General features: G+C 45.6%; 1 protein-coding gene across 1 annotated transcript; it reads left to right on the forward strand.

Annotated features, from left to right (window-relative positions):
• The first annotated feature begins 1,343 nt into the window (after positions 1 to 1,343).
• HERPUD1 (homocysteine inducible ER protein with ubiquitin like domain 1) lies at positions 1,344 to 19,246 on the forward strand. Its single transcript, XM_068261500.1, has 8 exons — positions 1,344 to 1,558; positions 8,584 to 8,661; positions 8,768 to 8,824; positions 10,655 to 10,785; positions 10,887 to 10,988; positions 13,088 to 13,423; positions 14,598 to 14,703; positions 18,627 to 19,246. The coding sequence occupies exons 1-8, from the start codon at positions 1,424 to 1,426 to the stop codon at positions 18,774 to 18,776; spliced, it is 1,095 nt and encodes a 364-aa protein (XP_068117601.1). The 5' UTR covers positions 1,344 to 1,423; the 3' UTR covers positions 18,777 to 19,246.
• Positions 19,247 to 19,603: the final 357 nt, after the last annotated feature.

A 19,603-nucleotide genomic window follows, 5' to 3' on the forward strand; every position in this document is an offset into this window, starting at 1 on the left:
AGACTAGCCTGGCAGAGTCCCCCACTGTCCACCCATTTCTAGCCTGCTCAGCCTTGCCCAGCAGTATCCCCAAGCTTCCACCCATATCCAGGCAGCTTAGCCATGCCCAGCAGAGTCCCCCACTAACCACCCATGATCACGCAACTCAGCAATGCCAAGGAGAGTCCCCCACTGTCCACCCATTTCTAGCCTGCTCAGCCTTACCCAGCAGTGTTCCCCAGTGTCCACCCATGTCTAAGCTGCTAAGCCTTGCCCAGCAGAGTCCCCCACTGCCCACCCATGTCCAGGCTGCTCAGCAAAACAAGCCCACTGTCCACCCATATCCAGGCTGCTGTGCCCAGCAGAGTCCAGCCCCACCCCCACCCAAGCCCAGGCTGCTAAGCCTCACAGTGTCTCCCATTGTCCACCCATGTCCAGGCAGCTGTGCCAGCAGTGTCTCCCACTGTCCACCCATTTCCAGGCAGCTGTGCCTCCCACTGTCCACCCATGTCCAGGCAGCTGTGCCCAGCAGCGTCTCCCACTGTCCACCCATGCCCAGGCAGCTGTGCCCAGCAGTCCCCCCCCCCCCCCCCCAACCAGGGACGTAACTAGAAATCCCTGGGTCCCTCTGCGAAACTTTGGATGGTGACCCCCCCAGCTGTCGTTGTTGAAGGGTGCTCCACTGATGGTAGCTCGAGGTGGTGGTGGGGTTTGTGGGCACCCCTCCCCGCTGCTATTTGTGCCTGTTGCTCCCCCTTTCTGCGCTGAACCCCCTCCTTCCCTAAAAATGGCCCCAGAGCCAGGGACTTCCCTCAGGCTTCTCCCCTTAAAGCCCCCCCCCCCCCCTGCAACCTCATGCATGGGCTATTGTTATGCCCTTGACCCCCACCCAAGTCCAGGCTGCTAAAGCTTACCCAGCAGTCCCCAACTGTCCACCCATGTCCAGGCAGCTGTGCCCAGCAGTGTCTCCCAATGTCCAGGCAGCTGTGCTTCCCACTGTCCACCCATGTCCAGGCAGCTGTACCCAGCAGTGTCTCCCAATGTCCAGGCAGCTGTACCCAGCAGTGTCTCCCATTGTCCAGCCATGTCCAGGCAGCTGTGCCCACCAGAGTCCCCGCACTATCCACCCATCTGCAAGCTGTTCAGTCTCCCCTAACGCGCCCCCTGCTGCCCACCCACGTACGTCCCAGCTGCTCGGGAATTTTCTGCGAGCGACTCTCAGAGGATTACATCAGGTACGCCCCGCCCGCTGTCACATTTCGGCGCACTGATTGGCACACGTGTGGACACGAGTACCAGGCGCGGCCAATCACAGGCAGCCACACGGTGTTTTGGTGAGCGCAGAACGACTATATAAAGCGCAGAGCGGCGGCGCGCGGCTGTGGCCAGACAGAATAGCTTAGCTGTGAGGAGGCCGGAAGTGGCGTGTTCCCGAGCTGCAAACATGGCGGACGGAGAAGTGACTCTGTTGATCAGGAGCCCCAGCCTGAGGCAGGAGGAGAAGGAAGTGCAGGCCCCTCGGGGCTGCTCTGTGCGGGAGCTGAAGAGCCAGCTGCGGCGGGAGCTGCCGGGACAGCCGGTAAGGACGAGGGGGGGATAGTCGGGAGGGGATTATTACTGGAGGGAGGGGCACCCTATTGCATCATAACATTCCTGAGGGCAGAGTGGATTCCTGCTGCTGGTGAACCACTAGTCGCAGCATGCTGGGAGGGGCGTAATTAGAGGGCATTTCTGAAATTATCCTTCTTCTTATCTGATCCACTGATAATCTTTAGGCCTTGTTGTTATTGAAGCCTGTTATATCATCCACACTGGCCCAGTCTCCCCACGTCTCCCCAATTTATTTACCTGTGCATTTCTTACCATATCTATGTAGCAGAAAGACCAAAATATTGGCTTGAAAGTACTTTGAACTGCTTGCTCAAGCTAAATGACAGCTGTAAGATTGTACAATTACAATTGTATGGATAGTGGCCAGCTTAATATGACTATCTGAAACGTCTTCATGGGATATCAAGCGTTTTTCCTTGTAAGGTACCCACTGACTACAACTTTCCATGAAGAATTGCTTAAGCGATCGTATGAATGTGATCTGAAACGCAGCAATACGTTGATTGTTTCACCATCAACAAACCAATTAGAATAGTTTGCGATCTGTTTAGGACGTCAATGAGGTTTTTTTCTGACAGTTTGATTCAGCGCAGGCAATTCTTTTCTGTAATTTATACTGTTAGTGGGCACCGTACATATTACATCTTTTTGCAGAAATTGGACAGATGTGTACTATAAAGGTTGTGTAATGTGTGGCAACCTATAGTACGTTAAGCTTGGTTCAAACTATAGCGTTAAGTGCAGTGCATAATGGCGCATGCAAGGTCAACATCCACGGAATGAAACTCCATGGATCCTATGTTGTTATGACATGTTTGACCTTTGTCCTGTGTCCAGAAAAGTTGTGTAGGTCAGGACTTTCAGCACTGCAATGTAGAAAGGACTTGTCAGGCACAGAGCTGAATCGATCTAATGTTTACGTTAGATCTGTTGACAAGTCCATTGTGGATCAGTTTTTGGGCTCAAGCATGAACCGTTTGTGAAACATGACATATGAGATGAATTTAGAAAGATGTTTTTTTATATGCCAAACTACTTTGCTCTTTCTGAGAAAACGATAATAAAGATAAGCTTTGCACTGCTGCATTGAATGCTTTCTAGTTCTAAAGTGGATTTTTATCCTATAAAGTTTGAGGTCAAATAAGTGGTTGTACATGTACAAATGTAGGAGAACTTTTTCCAACTGAATTGTCAGCACTAGTTGTAGTCAACCCGTTGTAAATGTTTTGCTCTACAGAATCTTCAATTAGCAGGGGCTGAACTTGAACTTTGCCCAGGGCTAATCCAATTTGGAAAAGTAAGACATGCATAGTCAAACAAACCTAACACATGTTAGCATAAATTAGTTTTTCATTATATGGGAGAAAGTGACAGGTTCATGTTAAAGGGGTACTCCACTTTTAACAGCTGGAAAATATGAGCTACTGCTTAGTGAAGGCTTAAAGGAAACATCCAAGATAAAAAAAAAAATCCACTTACCTGGGGCTTCCTCCAGCCCGTGTCTGCCGTCCTGTGCCCTCGCCGCAGCTCCCGGTCTTCTCTGCTGCAGGACGAGTTCCGGGTCGGCGTCTTCTGAGCTCCACCGCGCGGGTCACGTGGTCCGGCTGATGTCGCCAGGATGATACTGCGCAGGCTTGGACCTTTACTTTAAATGTACTACTCTCCATCCATGGAGAAGGCCGCAGTGTGCACTTCAAAGGCAATAATCACTGATTAATAAACCAGCAGCTGTCAACTCATCAGCTTGGTGCTTCCCAGGTAATTGGCAGTTTCATTTGCCCATCGTGACTTCCTCTTCTACATAGGAAGGTGTGTCGCAACAGTTCTCTGCTCAAAAACTGGTATAAAACTAATGTTGGGCTTGTTTCAGACTGGCAGCTGACAGGCAGAATTCACCTCCTGTCAACTGCTCTCCTGCATCAGCTGGGTGAACATTCTAGCAGCCTGGCCCTGCTGGCTGCCAGCAAATCGAAGCCACAAATGTCAGGAAACCGATAACTACACACAACTGCCACTCGATAAAGAGCTTGCAGCTATCGTTTGCTTGTGGCTGCTTTGGTTTTCTGTCCAACAGGGTTTTGAAAATTCATTGTTTTCAATTTGGTATCACTTAGGCAAATTTAAAAAAAAATTCCTCCCAGAATCCTAAACTTTATATACTTTATTATGATTTATTATTCTGACTTTTGGATAGGTAATGATTGCCTCTTGGTGCCTGGGATAATCATTCTTGTCCCATAATTCCTCAGTGGGTACACATCACAATGTTTCTCTGAGTACTGAATCTCCTCCTCTGTGTTAGGATTGCCAGATATTGCGACAGACTTCATTGTCACGTTATCAGTTTGATAAATATAGCGGAGTTAATTAGGTTCAGTTACTTCTCATAGCCAGTAATTATCTTGGATCTATCACTTGCTTAACTACTAATTAACCTAGCCTGAATAGGAACATCCTATTGCTTAATGCAATTCCCTTGGCTGTCAGTGTTGTAATTTAGTGACTATTAACGTCACCAAATTCTATTTCCATTAACTGGCTTTGTTCTGTGTTTTCTCTACAAAATGGAAATGCTGGATTTTCTTTGCATTGTTTCAAATCCGATACAAGCCATAGCATGCAACACTTAGTACTGTCCTTATTTTATTGGCTAGTGAAGGCTAGAAGTTGTTTACAGTTTGCAAAGTTTCATATGGAAATATGCAGCCCTCACCATTTAGAGGACAGTTTGTTTTTGAAGTTCCTAGAGTATGTACAGTATTGACACTGTCTTATTTGTGTACTTGGACTCTGCAGAGCTGACAGTGTCGGCAGTTAGATAAGATTGTGAGGGTGTGTGTGTGACAAGGGCAAGCTGTAAAATGCAAACATTTCTACATAGGCCTAATACTGTGTGCATTGGACCACAGTATGGAAATGCATTAGAGCTGACAGCCTAATAACAGGAAATAGAATCATTAAAGGGAACCAGAGATGAACGATTCACACAAAATAAACATATCAGTTGATAGCTTGTAAAGAATAAATGCTCTACCCGATAATTTCGCCACTCTGGTGTGCCTTTTTGAGTGCTTTTTATCCATTATTGCTCCAGGAAATATCCAATATGGCCGCCGGCTCATATTCCTTCTGCTTCCAGGTTATGAGGTGTTCTGGATGTGCTGTCTAGGCTATATGAGACTATAGACAAGCAGGGCTGCTGTAGGCTTTCATCTGTGTGCTTTCAACTTCATATTCTGGTATGCTTTGTGGCTGCCTGTAGGAAGTGTCTCTCATAGTAATGAAACTGCATACAGTAGATAATGACAGGCTGCACAGACAGAGCACACAGATCACACAGCCACACTTGTCTGTTAGACAGAGATTTTTCCTGCAGCAGCAGCCCCTCTTATGTCATCACAGCTCTCAGTATGTAAAGCATGAAATTTGAGCCAGGAGGGGGAAGGCTTGGGCTTGAAAAGAATCCACAGAAGAGTGACTCAGCTATAATGATTCCAGGTCAAACCTCGACTGAATAGTCGGTGGATTCTTATCACAGTTGATAACAGATAGATTAGACTGAGAAGAATAAAACTAAAAGCAGGGTAGGTGTTTACTGTCATGTTCCCACTGATAAATGTAATAAAATACATGAGGGTGCTTCGTCTCTGGTTCTCTTTAAGTGGTTTCACAGAAAAAGGACATGACAAGCATAGAAAAGTACAGGTGCACACACACAATCAGGGTTGTCAGTATTGGGGCGAAAATGGGCATAATGAGGGAAACTGTGGATGAGTGCTAACACTGGCTTGGCTATATATGGTTTGGAGGGGATGGAGCAATGATGCAGCGCATGCCCAAGCTGTTTTCAGAGGGTGAAGTAAATGCGATTGCAGTACAATTGTCCGTCCGTGTCATTTAGAGATCTTGGGTACAGAATCCCCGAAGAAGTTGTGGGACACCTGTACACACAAGATTCTTATCCAATGGTGCTGAAAGACTGCTTTGGCTGATATCCTTCTGGAGTGTGGGGGGGCAGCTTTGGACTCATACTTTGCAGCATTTGACTGAGAGCGGTATGAAGGCTGCTGTATTTCCTTTTAAACAATGCACATCTGCCTCAAATACTTTTAGCTATAGACACAGAACAAGCATGCAGATCAGATGTTTCTGACAAGAATCAAGCTTATTTCAGTTGTTGCTCAGATATTACTGATGGCAGAACACTTTTTTTCAGATATTCCATTTTTATTTTATATTTAAACCTACTTTTTAAGTTTTTACTGTTTTTGCTCAATGGCACATTCCTTGACTTATTCCTTGAAGTATGCCAGAGCTAAAATATATGAACTATAGACCCTTTTTATCTATTTCCTGCTCTCAGATGCCATTTTCTGCTAGGAAAATGTTTTATAGTTGTAATTTCTCATCAGTGAGGGGTCACACTGTAGTTTGACCCATTCCTGACTCCGACTGTCACTTTGCATACCTGATGTTTAACTCTTACAGGCAGAGAAAGAAAAAAGGAACGCAGCATAGTTGTGTGCTAGGCATTGTACATACACATGTCTCTCATCATGTCACATGACACCTCAGGTATCCTTAAGGTATGAAGAGCTTATTGTGTGTGCGTAGTTTTGCTGTAGAGCTCTGTGCTGCAGATTATGTGGAGACTACTCCTCTCCCTAATCTGGCATACTGCCAGTTGTTACTGATCTTCTCTGTCTTCTAACTGGCTTAGCTGCAAGTCTGAAGACTGCTGGAATGTAGTGGAGGAGGGCCCATGCTCCCCAGCAGAATTCAAGGCAAACACACACTATCCCCTTTATTTAGTTCCCTTGGGAAACAAACAGGTGCACATTAAACAGTAGTGTTTACAAGTTCTGATAACCTTGATAGGGTACATGTTAACGGCATATTTGCTGTTACAAGAAACAGTACCAGGTGCATCCGGCATAGAACCAGTATTTCCAGCTACGAGGACCGCACACGTGTGCAGGAAGTAGTCATGCAAATGCCTGTGTTTGCATTCACGTCCATGTAAACTCAACCCACAAATTGAGGAAGGCAAGTTGTAAAAGCAATCATATAGGTTTGTGTGAATTATAAGTGACTGAACTCTCCAGTTAAAAAAAATTGGTTGTGTAGTCGGGCTTGCTGAAGTTAGCCATACAAGCTTAAAGGATAACTGTAGTGAGAGGGATATGGAGGCTGCCATATTTATATCCTTTTAATCAATACCAGTTGTCTGGCAGCCCTGCTGATCTATTTGGCTGCAGTAGTGTATGAATAACACCAGAAACAAGCATGCAGCTAATCTTGTCAAACACCTGATCTGCCGTATGCTTGTTCAGGGTCTATAGCTAAAAGTATTAGAGGCAGAGGATCAGCCAGGCAACTGGTATTGCTTAAAAGGATATACATATGGCAGCCTCAATTTACCTCTCACTTCAGTTGTCCTTTTAAAGAGACTCTGAAGCGAGTCTAAGTTCACTTTTTTAATTCGTAGTTAAGCACTATAAGCCCTGCTAAACTGCCGCTATCCCGCGGCAAAACCAGGGGTTTAAACCCCCAAATCGCCTCTGCAAAATCCACGACTTTCTTGGTCGTGGATTTTGCTGCTCATGGAGGCAGAGCTTTCAGGTGCAGCTCTGCCTCCATGGGCGTCAATCGCCACGTGTATCTCCGCCTCTCCCCGCCCCTCGCTGTGAAGGAAGATTGAGAAGGCTGGGGAGAGGCGGCGATCAGCGGGGATTGACGCGCCAAGAGGCAGAGCTACAGCCATAAGCTCAGCCTCTGAGGAAGCGCTCGCCGGACACAGCAGAGGGGATTTGGGGGGTATGAACCACTCGTTTTGCTGCGGGATAGCAGTGGTTTAGCAGGGCTTATAATGCTTAACATGGCTGCAAGTTAAAAAAGTGAATTTAGACTTGTTTCAGTCTCTTTAAGACCTAAATACTATGTCATGTTAGCAGAGCTGAGGTCTTACTTCCTGTAAACTGAGCTGGGTTGGGAAAAAAGTGCAGAAGTGATGTCACTTGGTATCACTGAGAAACTGTACAGATGGGAACCAGCAGAAATATTTCCCGATTTTCAGATCTCATGTCGCCTAAATATGACGTTGAACACTTAAAGGAAACCAGAGATGAAATTAGTTTTATACATACCTGGGACTTCCTCCAGCCCATGCGCACGGATCGCTCCCACACCACCGTCCTCCGCTGCCTGCAGCTTTGGTATCTGGTCCCGTTCTGCCAGTCGCGGTCAGTCTGTGCAAGGTACGTGCGTGGCCGTCTGAGAGGTACATAGAGTGCAATTCCTCTTGCACAGCCTGGCAGAACTAACCAACCTGATACAGGAGCTGCAGGCAGAGGACAGTGGTGTGGGAGCAATCCGTGCGCATGGGGCTGGAGGAAGCCCAAGGTATGTATGACACCTTTTTTTTTTTCGTCTTTGGTACACTTTAACAGAATACATGAGCTGAATTATAGGAGCTCAAGCACACAAACTCCATAGGCACAAGGATTTCTGTTGGGAAAAATTCTGTTGCAAATGCAGCACACTAATGGAAATATTTTCCATGGATTCCATTAGTTTTTAGGTACCTAGTGTTTTACGATCCACATGGGATTATAAAATGCTACTAGTGGAAAGGGGGCCTCAAAATCATCTACTGGATATCCTGGCTTGAGTCATCCATGTACTGCTGCAATATAGATGGACAGCAGCCAGCGGAAGGGGGGGGGGGGTATGCACTTGGGTCCCTGTTACATTTTCCTAACATGTCAGGGACCCGCTTAGGCTTGCTAAGATGCAAAATGAATGCAGCAGATTAAGGCGGTTAGGCTGCTCGGTGTATTCTTACTGCGAGGCTTTCCTCTAGGCTAATGGTCTTCTCGTAGTTACAGTATGCTTTCTGCAGTGTATGCGATCTCCAGCTGTTTTTACCCTCTGACAGGCCTCACATTCCTCAGTATGTAAGCTGTTACTAATGTGGAGGTATTTCTTCTTCAGATGGAACAAGACCAAAGGCTGATTTACTCGGGAAAGCTGCTCCCTGACCATCTGAAGCTTAGTGAGGTCCTATCCAAGGTAAATATCAGAGCGCAGCTTATTGTTAATTATTAAAGAAGTCATGATGTGCATCGTCCTCATTGGTGGTCACTGGCCTTATGTAAATGTTGTATTTGCATTTCAGGAGAACAGACATGTGATTCACCTTGTGTGTTCTATGAGGAACCCTCTGCCCAGTCAGGTAACTTGTGGTCACACGTCTGTTAATACTTTATATAACTGCTGGAGTGATGATTTGCTGCAGTTGGTTTAAAGGATACCCGAAGTGACATGAGATAGACATGTGTATGTACAGTGCCTAGCACACAAATAACTATGCTGTGTTCCTTTTTTTCTTTCTGCCTGAAAGGGTTAAATATCAGGTATGTAAGTGGCTGACTCAGGAAGTGACTACAGTATGACCCTCACTGATAAGAAATTCTAACTATATAACACTTATCAGGGAGGGTCGCACTGTAGTCACTTCCTGTCTGAGTCAGCCACTTACATACCTGATATTTAACTTTCAGGCAGAGAAAGACAAAACGGAACACAGCATAGTTATTTGTGTGTTAGGCACTGTACATACACGTCTATCTCATCATGTCACATGTCACTTCGGGTATCCTTTAAGGTGTGCATACATCTTTGACGTCGCCCATTGGGGATCAGGACTCGATCCCTCAGGCAACATTGCTAGGCGGCCTGAACAGACGCGCTCTGTTGCTATGTAAACTGAACCTCTGGACTGTTAGTACATCCAGGAATTTATGTTAAGAAACTCTAAAGCCTCATCTACACGGGTAGATGAGGCTGGGATCCGGCGGCTCGATTAGCCGCCGGATCGCCTCTTCCGCGTGCCCGTCGCGTCTCCGCTCGCTGCATTCGATTCCCCGCTCGTCCCCGCCGGTGCCGCTTATCTTCCGCTCGATTCCCTGCCATTGTCCCCTCGTGGGGAGCGAGCAGGGAATCGGCGGTGCGGAGATCCGTCCTGTCGGATCTTATCAATCGAGCCGCATCTACTCGTGTAGATGCGGCTTTAGGCTTGTTAGCAACAGTCTTAATTGTGACACCATCCCCCCCCCCCCCAACCTGACTGTCCATACCCTACGCATACCAGTCAACGCAATCTTCAGTCTAAGGCTGGATTAGTCCTATAAAGGAATCAGGCATTTAGGGTCCATAAATGGGTAGCAAGTAAATAACTGATCCCCACTTGTGTAGGGTAAATCTAAAGGCTTGTTCCAGTGCTGTCACCACCATTCCACATCTTCCATCAACTAGTCGAATATGCCTTTGGGGACCCTAAGTGCTCCCAAAGATGAGTGGCTCCGTACTACACTCGCTCCTGCACAGTACTCAGTAGGATCCAGAGCCTTCCCTTTATGGGGGGGGTGGGGGGAGAGTATCTGCTTTTAGCTTTACATAAATATGGCTTGAGTGGATTTGAAACTAAGTTTGTTTACACTGCACTTGTGAAATCTGTGAAATAGTTGCTTCAGAGCATTATGCAACATTCAAACTCAAATAGGTACAGAATCCAGGACCTACAACGCTATATGCAATGTAAAAACTTCAAAATGTTTTAATCCAGGCTTCTTAAAATCAGAACAGCATAGTAAAGAGAATACTCATCATTACAAGCAGCAGTAAACGAGGTGCGGAGGAGGGTCGACCAGCTGTTCTGATTTTTAAGAAGCCTGGATAAAAAGTTTTGGTCGTTTTTACGTTGGATATAGTGGCGTTGCTACTGAATTCTGTTCTTATTAGAGTTCTTATTCGAGTTTTATTGCATATCTGTTTCATCTGGATATTGCCCCGCACATGTATATGGGTCAGTTATAACAGGCACAAAGTTAAGGTGCGCACTCACTTTGTCATGTTAAATTATACAACATTGTTGTTTTCTTAGATTGTTGGCATTTGATTTAGTTCCTTTGAGTGTAAACATTAGGAGTTACTATAGGACACTAGTATTGTGCTGTTGCTGGGTGATTTCTGTAACATACCTGCATGTTTATCCTATTTATAGACTCCAGAATGCAAGTCGCAACAACCCAGCAGTGCAGGTAGCACAGCACAACATACCACCCCCGAGACAAGCGGAATCAGACAGCGGAATGTTTCTCAGAATGTTCCATCAACACAGGTCAACACACCCAGGTACTTGTGACTCATACTTTCAAAGTGAAACATGAGTTATCTGAAAATAACTACTATATATATAATATACTCCCTGTATACTGAATGTGTTCTCTTTACAGCCCTCCAGCAGTGAATCCATCCTTCTCTGCTTACTCCATGTACAGCCCCCAGCAGCTCCTGTGGTTGCAGCAGATGTATGCCAGACAGTACTACATGCAGTAGTAAGTTTTGTATTGTTCTTTATGATTGACTTCCTAGACAAATGCCAACATTTTAAGATTGTCGTAACTCTTCTGTTGCCTATGAATTACAGCTAGTTATGGAGCCTACCTATAGATTGTTGTAAAAAGCAATGCATAGGTCTTTAGGACAATTCTAGTGTTGGAGTTGTCTTAGGCCCAGTACACACCTACAATTTTGGTTACGCCAAACAAGCCTTAGTGACTTTGAGCATCTAATATCCTGGGCAGCCTTTTCTGCCCTATGAAGTGCAAGGAAATTACAAGAAGTGAAAAGCAACAAGTAATAGTTGGAAGTTTCCAATGACCAGGCTGCTGCTAGCGTTACATCAGAACACACTCTGGAATGGGCCTGAGACGTCCGTTATTTTGGGTGACCTAAAGGTGGCCATACATTTGTTTTGTTTTTTGCATTGATGTTCGGCTGATTTGATCGAATTCACTAGAAATTGATGCTGCAAACTATTCTCAATCAACATATTTTTGGCTGAAATCTGTTGATTCCGGGCATTTGTGCATTATGGAAAATTTCAGTCGTTTGGGTGCGCCCCAGCCGTCAAATCGAACGCCGCTAGCGATATGCTTTTAACCTGGGAGAACATCACTTGCAGCATTCGACTCGACTGCTGATGAAGCTACTCCTGCCTTTCTATGGTGCGATTACGGTCTCTTCTCTCCCCTTAGACACATCATGGGAGGGAGCTTCTAATCTACAAAGTCTTAGATTGACCAGTACGATGTCTTGTGGATTTCCTTTCCAAAACCATTTAAAATGGCCACTTTTTTGTTTTTTGAAGCCATACCCAAAACAAGAACCATACATGAGGCAAGGCTATTGTTGTCGGAGCCTCTTGGGGCATATTCACACTAGAGGCTTTTTTCATCGTTTTACCGCCACGGCCATAGTTTGCATTTTCCATTTTTACCTATCACACTTAACGATGCCTTTTTGAGCGTTGCATTTTAAAGCTCCCCGGCGCCTTTTCAGGGCCGACCGTGGCGTTTCGCGTTTCAATGATAGTCAATGGAAACCGCAAGCTGCAGCTTTTTAAAACGTTTCACCGCTGAAAAAAATCCCCAGAATTCAATAAAAAAGACGTTTTCAGAGCTTTAAAACTCTTTGAAAATGCTATGTATTGGCGTGGAAAAGCATAAAAACACCTTCAAAAAGCACCAAAACGCTGACAGCAAAAGGCAGCCTTTTAGTCTTTCCTACTGCAGCCTCTAATATGAAAGAGCCCTTAGTGAACAGGAATATCTCTCTCAGAAACTGGCCGCCGCCCCTTTGCTTATGTAACTATAGCATTTTGGGCTGTTATCAGCAGATAGAATGATGCGCACGGTTTAGTGGATTTTCTTTTTAGTAGGAGTCACTTTACCTAAATTTATATGGTATTAAGTAAGGCAGGCATTTGTGTTGAGCCATGTAAAACATGATTCTTCTGCTATTATTGCAACTTGACAAAGGCCAACAGGCCGAAACAGCGGGTGGTCGTTGCTCTTTATTGCTACATGCTGCAATAAAAATTCACTGAGCTATTGAATACTTTGTGTGGTGCCGGTGTTCCAACTAACTAGCATACATTGACAAAACGGCATACATTTAAAGTGATGTACTCCTTTTTAGTAGAATCAGTGTCCCCTTGCCCGCTCGCTGGGCTGCGGACTCGGTCCTCGCTTCGCTTGGACAACTTTTTATTCTATCTCTATGTCCACTTGGATAGTGGAGATTGCACATCAGCACCCAGGAAGCTAACTGGGGTTGCAAAGGTTAATGCTGCTGATGGGCATTATGGGGTTGATGTATGAGCTGCATGACTTTGCACATGCTCAGTAGCATTTGTATGCTATTTTGTCGGGTATGCTAAAATGTTGGAACACCGGTCCTTGGAGGCTTCTTCTGCTATTCTTAGGAATTGTTAGCAGAGAGGATTATACATCTGCAGTGGTTTCAGTGGTTGCTGACTTCACTCACAGAATAGTCCTGGATGCTCTCCATATGACAGGCCTTTTGTAATGATTTGTATGTTCCCTGTGAGTTGCATTGTTTATGGAAAGTTTTGTGTTTTTCTATCCCTCAGCTATGCTGCAGCTGCTGCCACCACACTCCCCTCTCAGCGACGACAGGAAATACCGGTTGTTCCACCTGCTGCACCAGATCCTCTTCCTCATCCTTTCCCTGCAGCCAACCAAGCTCCTAACCCTGAAGTTCAAGCCCCAGTGAATCCGGTAGCCAATCAGAATCTGCGCATGAATGCACAGGGCGGCTTGGTGGAGGAAGAGGAGGATGTAAACAGAGACTGGTTGGACTGGGTGTACACTGCCGCACGCTTTTCAATCTTCCTCAGTATCCTGTACTTCTATTCCAGTCTGAGCCGGTTCATGATGGTCCTCGGTGCTATGATCGTTATGTACCTGTAAGTGGCTTCCTACTCTCTCTGAGCTGACAAAAGCATGCAAAAAGTGTGGGAATCTACATTGTATAGGCATAATTGAATAAGTACCCGTTTCCACTATAGATTTGCGTTTCCCTGCATGTGAGCTGCATGGGGAAATTCTGCTTATCTGTAACGGGGCTTGCCTTGGTGCAAATCTGGACTGCATGCTGCACATTTATGACACCAAAGCTAAAAGGATAGTGATTTGGACTACGCAGCAGAGCAGGTGCCTTACTCTTACAGCAGAGCTAAGCATCCGGTTCTAGAGAGGAGGAGAGGCATGTGGACACAGAACACCTTCTGGCAGGAGGGGTTTGGAGAACGATGCACTCAGGGGTCACTTACTTTAAATGACCTCTTGGGCACCTTTACATGCGCTTGACTCTTAGCATAGTTGTGTATAGTGTGTGTGTCTACCTTTACTTTGAATTCTATAGCAGGCCCTTTGAGTGGGTGCCTCATAGCAAATGTTAGAGGGTCACATGCAGGCCTGTTGCTACATTTAGGACACCAGAGGTATAAAGCCCATTGCAGTAGGCTGGCATCCACTCTCACCTCTCCATTCTACATGTGAGATTCTGCATTAATGCAAGGAAATGTCATAAGCTGTCCCTTCTGAAATATCATACTTACAGGAGAGGGTGGAGCTTGGTCCTCTTCCCTTCCTGCATAGGCTGCTATTCGCCCTCCTGTAGACTGCTATGTTGCAGTATTGTCCTGGAGGGATACTGGCAATCCACATTAAGGTACAACTGTAATCTGCACCCTAACAAATTCTAAGCTGCTACGATGTGTTTTGGAAGATGGTTATTGGGGAGTTCAGAATAATTTATTTCACCAAGAACAAAGTTATACCCGGAATTGGTTTTGGCTCATACAAGTTCTGGAAGGAGAGGGGGGGGGGGGGGGGGTTGAATGGTGAGAGTAAGGAGGGAAAATGTCATACTACATTTGACATTAGTAGTATGCCATACTACAGCACCACCAGTCACACTTGGCAATTATGTTATCCCTAAGGAGACGTGGGAGGAGGGGAAGACAGAGTAAGGTGACGTTAATAAAATTCATGGTATTCCTCTTTCATGCTTCATACAGTTGTTTAGTAATGAGTAGGAAATATTGCTTTGTACTAATATGCTTTTTTGTATTGCAGACACACAGCTGGCTGGTTTCCTTTTAGGCAGAGACCCCCTCAAGAAGCTGCAGTAGCTCAGCCACAGCCTGCAGGAAATCAACAGGATCAAAACAATAACTTACAGGTGAGTTTTATACCCGTCATAGAGGTTTTTTACTAAAGCTTAGCCCAGTCAGAGGCCAGGAAAATTTAATAGAATTTTGTTTTCAATACTTCTCCAGGATGGATAAGATGCATTATAATTGTGCAGAAATTTGAGTGACTTTAGGCCCAGTTCACATTGGACTAAAAATTGAGCCTTTTAAAAACTGATATGGGTCAGTTTTCCATCCGTGCCAGTGTGGTAGCCATGCAGCAGTTACAGAATCACATAGCAACAAATGAAAATTATACATATAGCTATAAGGTACAAATCACTAGACCAGTCCTTTTCTGTTAGTCATTAAAGTGTCAGCTGACCAGGAGATACAGCCACGTCCTGTTTACAGTAATTCTACCCTCCTGGCTCAGATACTTTCTCTTTCCTAACTTTACATTTTAAGATTGTGCCCATTCCTAGCTATTAAAAATAAACCACAGGGGGGACTGCAAATATTCTCACACAACTGTCAGTGTACCTGCTAAAAGGCTTTATGTGACCATTATCAGCAAAGGTAGGAAGTCAGGCTATGAAAATAGATAGCTATTACTGGGTCTGTCAAGCCTCCCTAAGCTGTGGTTAAGTAATCAAAGGACAACCATCTGTTTCAGGAGGGTAACATTACATACATGCGCTCTAGAGGAAACAGGGCCATCTTGGTCTGTCCCCAAGCAAGTTTTAAAGAGAACCTAAAACAAAAAGAACATAAGGACTTGAGGCTTTCTCCCGCCCCTGTTGGGTGTGGGCTCCCTTGGTGTCTTGTCTGCAACACTCAGTTCTCAAGCTGTAAGCCCCAATAGTCAGGGCCTTCTGCACATGTACTTAGTCATCCTGCAGCTTAGAGCACTATGCACCTAAGGCTTGTAACTGTGCAGGTGCAGAACAATCCCGGCAATAGGAGTGCGACCATTGCCTGAGGCTGGAGGAAGCCCAGGTAAGTATGAAATCCTTATGTTCTTTTTGTCTCTGGTTCTCTATAAAGATCCAGCATGCCAGATCTTTAAACAGCCCCCTGAGTACATTATTCCCCTCTCTTACCCTAGCTGCCGTAATCCAGTCCCCATAGCCAACAGCATGCGTTACACTCATCTGTATGGCACTTTTTCCCTGCCTTCAGGATCAGGCTTGATCCTGACTGTCAACAGTGTGTGTATGCACCTTTACACTTCAGCTTAAAAGAATGGGGTTTACAACTGACCTCTGGAATATGAAGCTGTCGTATTTCCATTAAATACCAGTTGCCTGGCATCCTGTAGATCTTTCATGATCCGTCATGTCCGAATCACACACCTGAAGCAAGTGTGCGGCAAATGCAGTCAAACTTCTGCATGCTTGTTCAGTGTCTGACTAAAACAGGGGTCTGCAACCTTTAAGACATAAAGAGCCACTTGGACCCGTTTCCGAAAAGAGAAAAAAACTGGGAGCCGCAAAACCATTATAAAACAAATCGTTAGCAGATATGACCCCCATAGGCACAAATCGTTAGCAGATATGACCCCCATAGGCACAAATCGTTAGCAGATATGACCCCCATATGCTCAAATCGTTAGCAAATATGACCCCCACATGCCCAAATCGTTAGCAGATATGACCACCATATGCCCAAATCGTTAGCAGATATGACCCCCATATGCCCAAATCGTTAGCAGATATGACCCCCATATGTCTAAATCGTTAGCAGATATGACCCCCCATATGCCTAAATCGTTAGCAGATATGACCCCCATATGCCCAAATCGTTAGCAGATATGACCCCCATATGCACAAATCGTTAGCAGATATGACCCCCATATGCACAAATCGTTAGCAGATATGACCCCCATATGCACAAATCGTTAGCAGATATGACCCCCATATGCACAAATCGTTAGCAGATATGACCCCCATATGCACAAATCGTTAGCAGATCTGACCCCCATATGCACAATCCTTCAGCAGATATGACCCCCATATGCACAATCCTTCAGCAGATATGACCCCCATATGCACAATCCTTCAGCAGATCTGACCCCCATATGCACAATCCTTCAGCAGATCTGACCCCCATATGCACAATCCTTCAGCAGATCTGACACCCATATGCACAATCCTTCAGCAGATCTGACACCCATATGCACAATCCTTCAGCCGATCTGACCCCCATATGCACAATCCTTCAGCAGATCTGACCCCCATATGCACAATCCTTCAGCAGATCTGACCCCCATATGCACAATCCTTCAGCAGATCTGACCCCCATATGCACAATCCTTCAGCAGATCTGACCCCCATATGCACAATCCTTCAGCCGATCTGACCCCCATATGCACAATCCTTCAGCCGATCTGACCCCCATATGCACAATCCTTCAGCAGATCTGACCCCCATATGCACAATCCTTCAGCAGATCTGACCCCCATATGCACAATCCTTCAGCAGATCTGACCCCCATATGCACAATCCTTCAGCCGATCTGACCCCCATATGCACAATCCTTCAGCCGATCTGACCCCCATATGCACAATCCTTCAGCCGATCTGACCCCCATATGCACAATCCTTCAGCCGATCTGACCCCCATATGCACAATCCTTCAGCCGATCTGACCCCCATATGCACAATCCTTCAGCCGATCTGACCCCCATATGCACAATCCTTCAGCCGATCTGACCCCCATATGCACAATCCTTCAGCCGATCTGACCCCCATATGCACAATCCTTCAGCCGATCTGACCCCCATATGCACAATCCTTCAGCCGATCTGACCCCCATATGCACAATCCTTCAGCCGATCTGACCCCCATATGCACAATCCTTCAGCCGATCTGTAAAGAAAAACCCATTTACTCACCTAGTCAGAAGACCTCCTGTCACGATCTCCTCCTGTCCCGACCTTGTGGCGCGCAACTCCCATGATCCTCTTCCTACGTCACGTCCTGAATGCATTACACTGCAGGGCTACGGGAAAATGGCCGCCCGAAGCCCTGCGCTGGTCCGGCGGCCTCTCTGATAGGCTGCCGGCCAGCGACAGCAGACGTCACACGCGCGCCGCAGCCACTGACACCGGAGCCGCGGTGAAGGTGAAAAAGAGCCGCATGCGGCTCCGGAGCCGCGGGTTGCCGACCCCTGGACTAAAAGTATTAGAGGCAGAGGATCAGCAGGACATGGAGGCGATGTGCATTGTTAAGAAGGAAATAGATCACTCCATATTCCTCACTTCAGGTGTGATGGAAAGAGACACTAAAGCAAAAAAAATTATGATGAATTGGTTGTGTAGTACAGATAATTACTAGAACATTAGTAGCAAAGCAAATATTCTCATATTTTATTTTTTTTATAGTTCTGTACCACACATACAAATCATTATATCATTTTTTTTTCCGCTTCAATGTCTGTCTCAGTGAATCTGAACTGAAAATTCAAAATAAACATAAAGACGTCATACATACAGCCTGTGTAGTCTACTCATATCTCTTCCTCCTTCTCCTGCGTCCTGTTTGTCCACTGTAATCTAATTCTCCATCCTCCATTTTAAAAATGGCCATTACTTCATAACAGCTTCCTGGTCAGCACACTGTTAAACTGTAATATCACCCACTTAAACCATAGGGAAACCTGGACATTACCTTGCACATTCAGTTGTAACTGACAGCTGCTGATATATAACTGACAGCAACAGGTATATTTCAGTTCTGACAAGATCTTGTCAGAACTTGAAGGAATCACTGTAAGAAGAAAATGTCGAGCTTCTGAGAGGCACTGACTGTGAGGGAAGTATGTAATATTCATTTGCAGGTACATCATGTGTTAATCTTAAATAAGTTTACTCACTTCATGTTCCCTTTAAGGTTACAATTATTGGTGACTGATTCTCGTGAATCAAGGACTTCTTGTGTGTGAAGACTTAGTGTTTTGTGTCTCTCCCACAGGATAATGATCAGGCGGTTGGGGAAGAAGTGTTGAATGAAGCAGCAGCTGCCACACTCCAGGCCCAATCATTCACATCTACAGCCTGGGTCTTCTTCAAGACATTCTTTGCCTCTCTGATCCCAGAAGGCCCCCCGGCCATAGTGCAGTGAGCGAAGGTTGAATAAAGGACATTTTGGATCAAGTAACGGATATTCAGCTGCATGATTTTTGTCTTCCATCCTATATGTGGCCTCTAAAACAGGCCCAGATCAAAAGGACAGATTTGTAGTTTCTGGGAAGACTTCTTGTTGTGACTGATCTCCAACAGAATATTTTTTTCTACCAGTCCAAAGATGTGTACAGGATGCACATGGGCGTGGGCCTCGTGTGCTTCGTGGCATTTTGATTCCTTGTGGAATGATGAGATAATTTACACTAATTGTAGTGTTAACGTTTACACTTGTATCTATTCTATCATACTGGGCGGTCTTGCATTGACGTCAGCCTGCTGTAGAGCTGATCAATTACTGCGCTCAGTATGCCACTCTGCATTTCAGACTCTTCCTCTGTGCTTAACCTTCATGCACAAAGCCTGCACTTTAGAGAATACTTTCAATAAATTGAAATGCATTGTACAGTCCTCTTGTTTTTGTCTTGCGTTTTTTTTTAGCTGTAACGAGAGGGATATGGAGGCTGCCATATTTATATCCTTCTAAGCAATACCGGTTGCCTGGCATCCTGCTGATCTTCCTTTAAAGGGAACCTGAGATGTACATAACTCCAGCCTGATCGCTCCCCCAGTGTCCTTCTCGCTCTCCCTTTCTCTGCAAATGGCCCTGGAAAATTCTCCAGTCCGGGGCCAACCATGCATTTGTGGTTCGGCCGCTCCTGCCATGTTCACATCTCCTTGAGCGTTTTGCGCCTGCAGAATGCACCCGGTAACGGGAGCGAGAGACGTGAGCACGCCTGGCTGAACTGTGCCAACTGGCCCCAACTG

The sequence above is a fragment of the Hyperolius riggenbachi genome, chromosome 11 (assembly GCF_040937935.1).
Source record: "Hyperolius riggenbachi isolate aHypRig1 chromosome 11, aHypRig1.pri, whole genome shotgun sequence".
Classification (NCBI taxonomy): Eukaryota; Metazoa; Chordata; class Amphibia; order Anura; family Hyperoliidae; genus Hyperolius; species Hyperolius riggenbachi.

What these genes read in the sequence shown, in the direction of transcription:
- HERPUD1 (XM_068261500.1), top strand. Translation starts at nt 1,424, where the DNA reads ATGGCGGACGGAGAAGTGACTCTGTTGATCAGGAGCCCCAGCCTGAGG. An exon ending in TTAGTGAGGTCCTATCCAAG is followed by an intron (nt 8,662 to 8,767) that starts GTAAATATCAGA and finishes TTTGCATTTCAG; the next exon opens with GAGAACAGACATGTGATTCA. An exon ending in AGACAGTACTACATGCAGTA is followed by an intron (nt 10,989 to 13,087) that starts GTAAGTTTTGTA and finishes TCTATCCCTCAG; the next exon opens with CTATGCTGCAGCTGCTGCCA.